This window comes from Coffea eugenioides, chromosome 1 (assembly GCF_003713205.1).
Source record: "Coffea eugenioides isolate CCC68of chromosome 1, Ceug_1.0, whole genome shotgun sequence".
Taxonomy (NCBI): Eukaryota; Viridiplantae; Streptophyta; class Magnoliopsida; order Gentianales; family Rubiaceae; genus Coffea; species Coffea eugenioides.
Window position 1 is genome coordinate 37,883,695 of NC_040035.1, and position 11,022 is coordinate 37,894,716.

The 11,022-nt window shown below is 35.7% G+C and overlaps 1 protein-coding gene across 1 annotated transcript; it reads right to left on the reverse strand.

The window, feature by feature from the left end:
- Positions 1-1,349: 1,349 nt before the first annotated feature.
- Positions 1,350-9,921, reverse strand: LOC113751732 (methylcrotonoyl-CoA carboxylase subunit alpha, mitochondrial). Its single transcript, XM_027295847.1, has 16 exons — positions 9,554-9,921; positions 9,159-9,280; positions 8,106-8,253; positions 7,252-7,389; positions 7,035-7,130; positions 6,890-6,949; positions 6,072-6,164; positions 5,881-5,992; positions 5,115-5,219; positions 4,723-4,859; positions 3,889-4,114; positions 3,642-3,799; positions 3,385-3,501; positions 2,282-2,524; positions 2,074-2,169; positions 1,350-1,597 (listed from the first exon to the last, which is right to left on the reverse strand). Exons 1-16 carry the CDS (start codon positions 9,896-9,898, stop codon positions 1,589-1,591), a joined length of 2,205 nt encoding a protein of 734 aa, XP_027151648.1. The 5' UTR covers positions 9,899-9,921; the 3' UTR covers positions 1,350-1,588.
- Between the last annotated feature and the right edge of the window lie 1,101 nt (positions 9,922-11,022).

An 11,022-nucleotide genomic window follows, 5' to 3' on the forward strand; every position in this document is an offset into this window, starting at 1 on the left:
TTATTTTAATAGTAAAATTACATATATATTTCTAATATTTTATTATCTGTTAAAAATTATTATCTTATTTATTTTTCAAAAATAAAATAATTATTTTTTATTTTTTTAATCTCGAACTTTACACTGAGAGTTTGTTGAGTTCAAGTTCTAGTTTGAGTTTCATAAAACTAAATTGTAATTTCACTCGATTAAATCAAAACTCAATTCGACTCGACTCAATTCGTTTGTATCCCTAGTCCCGAGGTGGGCTTTTAGATTGGTAGTATTTGTATAAACAGATGTATTGAATTTTGGCACCATAACTCAAAACTGCGAATTTGAATAACATCGTTTTCATTTATAAATGAAATATATATGAAAACATATTTATTCAATTAAGGAGATAGGGACAAGTAGGCCATCATGTTTTGACTTTTGTGTCCATCTCAACTGGAACCTATTTGGACATGATTCACGTGGATGGATAAAGGATTACAGCAATTGAGTTGCGGTGTGGAAAAAGTGACAGTATGCAACAAAATCTCATCAACTTTTTCTGGAATCATTTTGTTGAAAAGATCAAGTAATATTTGAAGGCAAATCCAAGCAGGCAATCACTTCTGAGTCAAGCTTGTTTCACCTAAAGGCAGAGAGGGAAAATTGGTTCTTCTATTAATCAAAAGTAATGATAATACAGTAGAAGATTTTATCCCAAAAGAAAATAATAGTCATAAAGATAATTTAGAAATTTCCCTAATTGTTTATTGTTCCTATCAAAAGTAAATGTAACATGGATTAAGGTCCAAATGATGATTGTCAACCTCCAATTGTTTGGGGATATCCTGACTTACGCTAGACTAATCCTCCTAGAACAGTGCAGAACCCGCTTCAAAGATGCACTACACGATAACAAGCGGGACTGACTTACGCTAGACTAATCCTCCTAGAACAGTGCAGAACCCGCTTCAAAGATGCACTACACGATAACAAGCGGGACTCGAAACGGTGACCTCTAAGTAAGGACCTAATGAAGCTACCACCGAGCTACTCAAATGAGGGCTTGTTCACCATTAATAATTTGGAGGAATCAGATTTTTTTTTTTAAATTGTGCCTATGTGGTTGGTTGACAAATTACACGTCATACATACTACATATGAATTAATCTTTATATACATTCACAAATATTATATATATAATACAATACAAAATTTAAATAATTTTAGATTTAAATTCAAATTTATTATTTGCATTCAACGGTGCTCATGTGCATATAGTATTTCTGTATAAAGGATTAATCCATTACGTAATGAGTAGGATTTATCAAAAGTGTTCAGAATGTACACTTTTTTTTTTCCAACAACCGTTAACAGGTTCAGAATGTACACTTGATTGATTGATTGTTTGTACTTCACAATTGTGCAATGGGCCATGCTATAGCAATATAGCCTTATACAGGTGCGTAAGCCCTCCCGTTTATACATTCCGAATAGGCACCTAATATATAGTAATTTCCAGTGAAATAGAAATCAGAACTAATCCACTTTCACTTCTGAGAAACTGCTTCCACGAGGCTTTATCCTCTTCTCTAAAAGAACAACCTTAGTGCCATCAACTATCCTGTCATGGGCATAATGATATTCAGCAGATGGTAGCACAATAAGGCAGAACAATTGTAACTCTACTAAAATTTCAGGCAAAGAAACAAAAATCATCAAATTTATGGAGTACATTACGAACTAGCCAAGACATGTAGAGTCATATTCGAGCTGTTGCAGTTGTGTTCAAGCATTTTTCTGTTTCTTACAAACAATCTAGACAGTTAAAATGAGGTAATATATTCAACAAAGATGCAGAGCAATCCTCAACAGTGCCTCCCAGTAACACAGGTCACGTTTGACATACAGTGGGATCTTTTACACCAAAAGCAAACACCAACAATTTTTTTTTTTAATTGTAAACACCAACTTTACAGGAAAACTATAAGACAGCCATATCAAGGGTTTTTCAAACTTCTAGTTGCAAATAAGTTCCTTCAATACATCTCCCATTTCATAATAGCAATTCTAACAAACATTTCATTAAAGTTGACTAACCTTGATAATGAAGAGAACGCGTCCGTCAAAGACCTGTTGCCCTGCAGTTAACTGAAGCCCACTAACATAACCAGAGGTCGGCGCCTTAACGACATGCTATATCAGGAAGGGAGAAGGAAGTAGAAAATCAAATTTTAAACCATAGAAGAGAGTCAAGCAAGATAATTTGAACAGAAAAGAGGATACTACAGCCTGCTTCAATACAAACCTCCATCTTCATTGCTTCTAATACTATTATGGGTTGTCCTTCCTCAACTTTTTCCCTCTCCTTTGCTAAAATTTTAACCACTAAACCAGCCATTGGGGCCACAGCAGTCCCCGGAGGATGAGATGCCGACTCCAGCGCTGGTTTTTGTTGCTTATCACCATCATCAAAGAGTTCTAGCCTCATTTTCCTTGTGAAGAAATGATGACAAGAACCATGCCAGATGTGAATGTATTCAGTCTGATCCTACAAGTGAAAGGAAAAAATTGTACTCTAAATCTGGAACAAATACATGAAGTTTTTCAAATACATGGCAGACAAGCATTGTTGATTCAGTATCTCTGCAGTGTACGATATTTTAGATTCTGATATATTAATTGTAAATAACAATTTGCACAAACTCAAACCAAGTGTATAATAATAAAACTGATGATTGAAAAGACAAACGTGTACCCACTACGATTACAAGTAAAGTTTGACAAGACATCAACTCTATCCATCCACTTGAACAAGCAAAGATTCATAATAATACCTTTTTAATCAACAATCACATTTATGGAACGGATAACTATTAGAAGTTCAAGAAAGTATATCATTTCTTTTGCTTTTTTTGTTCCCTTCCAAATTTGGAGGAAGGTAGAGACATGCAAAAAATTCAGGAGAATGAGGTAGGAGGCAGATTTGTACCCAAACTCCTTCAGATGCTTAACAAGCAGCATATAGTTTTCCATTTATTCAGGTTCAATTGCATAAAGCGACTGATCAGGAGGAGAATATAATTGGATGTCAGATTCCTGTTGCTCCATATCTACTCGTGCAAGACATTTACAAATCAACAAAAACTAAGGGAGCCAAGTCCGACAGATTACTTTACATTTGAAGAGTGTCAATCATGGCTGAATTATTTCCACAAAGAATGCACATTTAGCAAATCCTGAAAACATTATATGTGCACTTCAATTCATCTCGTGTTTTTGCCTTTTTTTTTTTTGGGGGGGGGGGGTCAGGAGAGAGACTTTTACCAAACAGGAAGCAGAGGTAACTTTATTACCAAACGAAATTGTTGCCAATTGGATGAATTGAGCATAACATAAGTATGTGCAAACCTTGAAATAAACAGCTAGACTAACTTTCATGCTGACACCACCAACTTCAACTCTAAAATCAAGATCGGACAAGTGTTCTACATCAATTTCCAGAGCAGGTGAACTGTTTTCTTCCATCTGCAAATGGAATAAAATCACTAAAAATGAGGATAACATATTTTGAGCTGTTGGTAGTTTTTTTGCTTTTCTCTTTTCCATTACAAATGTCAAACCTATAAAATTATGCATATCTGATCTTAAATCTTCAATGGAAGTACCTCAATCGCATATTTCCCATCTAACTTATAAGTGACAAAAAGTTTTAATAGTTTTCTGCTTCCTTTGTTGCATTCATGATCCCATTCCATTTCCATTATACGCCTGGCATTGTGGTGCATTCTAAAAGGAGGGTGAGCATACCATAGAGAAAGTCCCCCTGCCGAAAAAAGCAAGTGAAGAATGAGAGTTTTTTCAGTAACTAATTATAAAAATGTTAAAACTGGGTCTTCAATCTACTTGGGATACCTTTTTCTACTGCTGCATGTTCACTTTGGCAAAAACAAGCAGCTACAATGGATGCAGCATGTTTAGCAGAATGATATGCTTCTTGTGCTAATACTGAATCACTTGGATTGAGGAACAGTTCTTCTTTATAGCGCTCAATAAAATGAGTTTCAACTTCTCCACTTCTGAATGCGTCATGATTTGCAAGTTTTGAGAGAAAATCGATATTAGTTGGCAGTCCTGCAACCTACATGATCAGAAGATGATAGAAGATGAATCTACCTATTAAGAAATTCTTTGTCACATCCAAACAAAAAAAAGGGAAAATTATCTAGACTGGAAATTTTCTTTTCAGAGTTGCTCAGTAATGATATTAGCTTAGTCACATCCTTATATAATTCCTCAGTGGAATATTTGCACCGGGCAACCTCATGAGATGGCTCCCTGAACTGCAATTATAACTGTCTTATCATTTCCAGACATTGTCAGCTTGGTCAGAAAGGTTAGCATGGTTATCATTTTGATTCAAATAAAATGCATGTACAACTTAGAAAGCTGTAAAATGATTTAGGGGATGAAAAGAACCAAGCCAAGCTGAAGGATTTGTGTGGAGATGAAGGTAAGCTTGTCCCTAAGATATCAGAGCAGAGGACTGATCTCAGGAGAAATTGAATGGTACATCGTTTGAGCTCACTATTAACAAACGAACTTTGTCAAGCGCAACGCTACCATCCTTCGACTCTCATTGAACCTTAATGTTCCTGTCATGTTGAATTGGAGACAAGCACCTACTTTCCAACTTTACAGCAAGGAAACATGCGCTCCAGCTAAATATATACGTTGAACATACTGTACCTGAAACTTCGACAAGCAATCCTTCATCTTGATCAGAGCAGTAGAACGATCTTCACCCCACACAACAAGTTTTGCAATCATGGGATCATAATGCATGCTCACCATATCCCCTTGCGCGACTCCAGTTTCAACTCGAACTGCAATGAATATGAGCAAAAATTCATATCATAAACATCCAAAAGATGAGGTAAATACCCAAACAGAAACACTAGAAGGTACAAAAAGCGCATACACAAAATGCATGAAACATCACTTGATTATTAGCCAAAGGACACATGGTATACTTGCTTTTGAGCTCAGAAACACAGCCAAAATATACTGTTTGTGACAATATCTGTGATGTTAACTGTTTACTTCATGAATATGCAACATCCAGTTTGATGTAACTGCACCTTCTGGAGAAACTTGAACAGGCCGATAATGATGAAGAATACCAGTTGCAGGAAGAAATCCTTTTGGAACATTTTCAGCATATATACGGGCTTCAAAAGCATGGCCTGCCATCAAATTTAACTCATTATACATATCAAGCACTGTCTGGGCCACATTTTAGAATGCTTGAATCTGTCCTTTTAATAAGGTAGGTAAATTTCAGACTTTATGAATTTATGATCCACATTTGATGGAAGTCGATGGAAGCCTTATCAGTCCAATATTTCATGAACACACCATTAAAATACAAAATCATTTTACACCCCCAGATGGTACGAAAAATACATTGGCCCAAATGAAATACATAGGTAAACCAATTTAGAAAGTCATGAGAATTTTCTACTTTGTCTGTCAGAAAAAGTTGTAATTCCAAATTAGTGCAGCCAAAAATAACATTTAACCAAAAAAAAAATACTTTTCATTGTAATAGTTTGGATTTTAGTGGCAATAACTAGTTTCCCTCTACTTAATACCATTAGACAAGTATAAATACAACTTATCGGTCTCTGTGATTACTGTTACTTGGAGGTGTAATAATAACAAGCATGGGAACTGAAAATTTAACATCTACTCGAACTACAACCCTGTGGTTGCACGTAATCCTAACAATTGATCTTAGACCGCCAACACAAAACCCAAATTTTTAATCAGCTATCATGCACCCTGTTAACATTGGTGACAATACAACTGTCGAGAAAGGAACAAAGTTACTCTAAAGAAGGGAACCTGACAAGGGAACTTGTAACTGGCTAATTGGCAGAGGTTCTCCATTTGAAACACGTATTTGCCATTCAACAAGATCTTGGTTGACAACCATCTCTGTAACAGGATGCTCCACCTAGGAAGATACCCTATGAAAATTACTTGGTTGCTATTGAACTAGAAGCAGAAAGAAAACTCTCATCCTGAAGAACAACCTGAAGACGGGTATTCATCTCCATGAAGTAAAATTGTCCTGAAAGAGTATCAACAATAAACTCAACTGTTCCTGCATTGTGATAATTAACTGCCTTCAAATTAAAAAAAAAAAACCATTAGTATGTGGAGAAAGAAAATGGACAAGATTAAAAGATTAGTGACATGATCAAAGAAACAAAATTGAACAAAACCCATCTCAAAGCAATATACAGACTAAAGCAAAACCACTTTCTTGTTGAACAATCCCAAGGGGGTTTTCTCCTTTGAGTAGAAACCTATGGTACCTTCTAATTGGAATTTATTTTAATTTTCTATGCTTTTGGTTGAAATGAAAAAACTTCACATTTTTGTAAATTGAACCATCTAAGAATCTTCTAGCTTTTCCCCTTATATATATACATATATATATAGATACACACACACACACACACACATATATATATATATGAAGTGGATTTTAGATCAAGAATTAAATCCTGTTTGAACTGTCCATATCCGATTCATCCTTTGGAACCATAACACATCCTAGATCTAATGAAATAGGATAAAATATGAGAGAGCAAACAGCAGGAATTTCAATTGAGATGGAAGGTAAATTATATCATCATAACTTACCCCTTGCATAAGGTATGCATGAGTGCAACAACGTTATAAGCATAGGTGCAAAACAAAAAGAACAACAGTGCCACCCATGATAACAGAAATATAATTTAGCATGATTTCATCAGCAGCAATTGATGAGTGCTTTGGTTATGTGAGACAACCCTCACTAAGTTTCACCACTGCAAGACATCCGATAAGCAATGATTGGCATTACCTTGGCTGCGGCAACAGCTGCTTGGCCCAAGTGGTTGCGAAAGTCGCTGTTAATGTTTGGCTGAAAATTGAGGATTTACATCACTATTTCAATACAAAAACAGGTGCAAGCTAAGAGGGTTAGAAATGGAGGAAGAAAGCATTACTGCAGGAGCTTCTTCAATAATTTTTTGGTGTCTTCTCTGCACACTGCAATCTCTCTCATAGAGATAAATAATATTACCCAGTTTATCTCCAAAAACCTACAAACAAATTTAAATTAAAAGGAGTAATATTAGCACAAATATTGTATAACGGAACCAAAAATGGCAAGTAAAAGTGCACAAGGCACATATTAAATAATTAATATCACGTGGGAAGTACCTGGACTTCTATATGTCTTGGCTTTGTGATGTATTTTTCAAGCAAGATAGTATCTACGCCAAATGATGCTGCAGCTTCACGTTGTGCTCCCAGGAATGAGTCAACAAATTCACTAGGATTCTGTACAATCCTCATACCCTAATATAACAGACAAACAGAGATATGGATGAAATACTCTTTTGAACAAGGAGCAAATCTCCGCTGTTCAAAGTTCCCAGCAATTGTCACAACACTGAAAACTTCCTCCTCCAACAGAATTCTTTATTTAAGCAGGTGAAAGTTACAGTACTAATAATCAGTTGCATTATCTAACAGCATTTCTTTTCCACTTTGATTATATGATTCAGCTATTAGAACTGCATCTTATCAATTACTTTCTGACAATTCCCCAAAGAAAAATGACTAACATCGGACAGCAAGGGGTAAAGCATAACCATAAAAACTTCTTCTAACCACTAAGCCCAACCAGAGAGTTTTAAAATCACAACTCAAATGTTAACATCGTCGGCTGCATTCATCTGCAGACACATATGGAGAAACATTTCCAAAATTGAGGCAGGTTACAATCACAAAAACTGGAAACTGTCATGACTCGTGATATACCAGATCAAAGACTGCATGAATGATTCGCAAAATTGATTATAAAAAGATATGTGTAAATTTGTAGATTACAATTTTTATCCCCCTAGCTTACTGTTTTCACACCTTGAATATTACAGTTTCTAAGCCTACAAATCAAAGGATTTCTACTAATTTTCAAGAAAAACATTTTTCACTCTTTTTGATACCTCTGTAATTGCAGTTAGTATGCAAAAACATTACCAATATCAATGGTAGCTCAACAAAAGGCACACCTTTCCTCCACCACCATGTGTTGGTTTGATGAGGACAGGATAACCAATCTTCTCAGCTTCTAACTTCATAAGCTCAATATCTTGCTCTTGACCATGATATCCAGGCACAAGTGGGACACCAGCTGCGCCCATAATTCTCTTTGAAGCACTGACCACCCGAACCCAAAAAGATATATTAGAATTGACCTCCTCACAACATAGAAATACTTCCACTTCATGTTGACGAACTTAACGAAATTGGCACAGATGAACATATTACAGCAATAAATGGAGTCATATAAGTAAAAAGTTAAGAGCAAAATAGGCAATATAAAATTAACAGGCTTCAGATAGATTAATGCAATAAGATAGGAACAGAAAGGGTCAAAGTTTCATTAACAATATTTAAAACCTGCATTGCAGAATGATAATGGTTAGCTAATTATTGCTCAGCCTCTGCAACAAGTAAAAATAAGAAAAGTAGGAATAAGTACAAACTTGCAAAAATGTGAAGTGAAGTTCATAGTTGCCACTAATTATCTAAAAGATACACATAGACTAACGAGAAAGTTAATGGATTTTTCTAGGAGTATCATGAAGAATGGGGAAAAGAGAAGGGAAGCAATCGAGCAATGAATCAAAGCTAGAGCGTCGCGAGCACTAACTTGCAAAGGGTCACCAATAATCAACAAAACTTGGAAAGTATGTCGAATATGAAGCTAATTGACCTCAATATTCAGCCTGACCGCAGCTCAGTAAAGCTCAGCATAGAATGAAGAAACAAACTAGCATCCAACTTTATCCAACATTAAACCCCCTAACTCGCTATCTCCTATCCGTAGTAATTTGAATAGCTCATAACTCCTCCTGCGTGCGTTTTATAGCTGGGTGTGTTCATAATTAAAAACTGTCTGGCTATATTTAAGATACTATAGGTGTAACACAAAACTACATACTATGAACTTGCAGATATAGATGTAAAAAACACTCAAACACAAAGCCCCACATACATGTAGAAAAACCCAAATATTTTTTTAAAAAATTACGCACAAGCAGTGTGAATCCAGCAAGTACCTTTTATCCCCCATGTCTCGAATTGCAGATGCAGGAGGTCCAATAAAAATTAAACCTTTATCTTCGCAAAGTTGAGCAAATGCAGCACTTTCTGATAAGAAACCATAACCTGGGTGGATAGCCTATTCATCAAGGAAGACTTTGTTTTTAAATATACGCTCTCTCTTTCCAAAGAACAAAATACCAATTACATAGTTAGAACCTACATTCTAAACATCCGGAGCTACCAGAGAGCAGTGGCAAAATAAATCCAAAGTAAAAAGTATAAATTCAAAACGCAGAATGCAGCTGGGCTGGAACTCTCTCCCTTTCTTTCAATTCTAATTTCCAACTGATCAAGCAATAAGGAACCAATAAAACAATGAAATTAGTCCAGTTCATTTTGTTGTTTTCACCTGAGCGCCAGTTTTGTTTGCAGCTTCGATAATGGCGGACGCCTCTAAGTAGCTGAGCCGAGGGGGAGGGGGACCTATACGCACGGCTTCGTCGGCGGACTTGACGTGCAAACTGTGCTCATCGGCGTCGCTATAAACGGCAACGGTTTGAATCCCCAATCGTTTGGCAGTTCTCATAATTCGACATGCGATTTCTCCCCTGTTGGCTATCAGTATCTTCTCTATTCTTTCATTCTTCTGATTCTTTACGCCCGGCGAGGGAGTCGTTGACAAACATTTACATCGAAGATAGGTCGGGCTACGGCGAACACTTCGCCGGAATATGCATGCCATAGCCGACGACATCGATCGGAGCGGACCGCAAGTGTTGAGTCCGTCAGTGAGAACTGTTCAATCACCTCGTATACTCTCATAACAATGAGAAAAAAAAAAAAAATCGTTAATTACATTTACCTACCTCAAGGTTTGGCCAAATTATAAAATAATCCTTGAGGTTCGACCGTATTACGTTTATCCCCCTATCAGCTACACCGTCCGATTGTACCTAATGGATAAATAGAATGACACAAGTACCCTAGTGCTAAAAGGAAGAATCTTCACCCCAAAAAAAAAAAAAAAAAAAAGGAAGAATCTTGAAAGAGCCATTCTTATGTGAAGGTGAAAAAAAAAATTCGAGCAAATGTCGTAGAACAATAGAAAAAACTAGCAACCAAATTATGAGGAAAAAGGAAAAATATATTAAGATGGAAACTTTAAATATTGGAAGCAAAACAAGGGAAAGAAGATAGAAAAAAGCCAACAATAGCGGAACATCAATAATCAAAGGCTTGAAAATCTTCAAATTCTATTTGATTAAGTACCTTAAAGCATATAAGCATGCAACTTTTTGCATCATTTTATTAACCTAATTAAGGAAATAACTTTGTGTGCTACTACCCAAAAAAAAGGGCAAAAAAAATTTGAAAATTGAACAGAACGATGTATTTACCATTGAAGTTAGGAGACATTTAAAAGAACTTGACTTGAACGATCACCGGATGGCCTCATGCGACAAACACAGTAAGGCTAGCAATAGCATTTAAAAAATACTGGGAAATTTTATATTTTTCACTTGGATCAACTTCAACATGCATCATCTAGTTGGAATTGAATCCATTATATAAAAAGGAGGAACCATGTAATGCCATTTCTACACACATATACAGAAATCAGTGCACTATAAAATTAACCGAGTTTGCTTCAGATCTGAAAGCTTGGTCCTTGTTGATTCATTTTGGTTTGTCTAAATAATAAATTTTAACTTGATTTATCTATATGTACTTAATGATCTACTCAAAACTTCACCTTAATTACTTCAATCCAACAATGGTCTTTATGTGTGGACATACATTTCTAGAGTTTGGCATGAATCTGGCAGTGATAATTTTGCAATTGAATTTTGGTAGATTTCATAATATTAGATCTTTTAT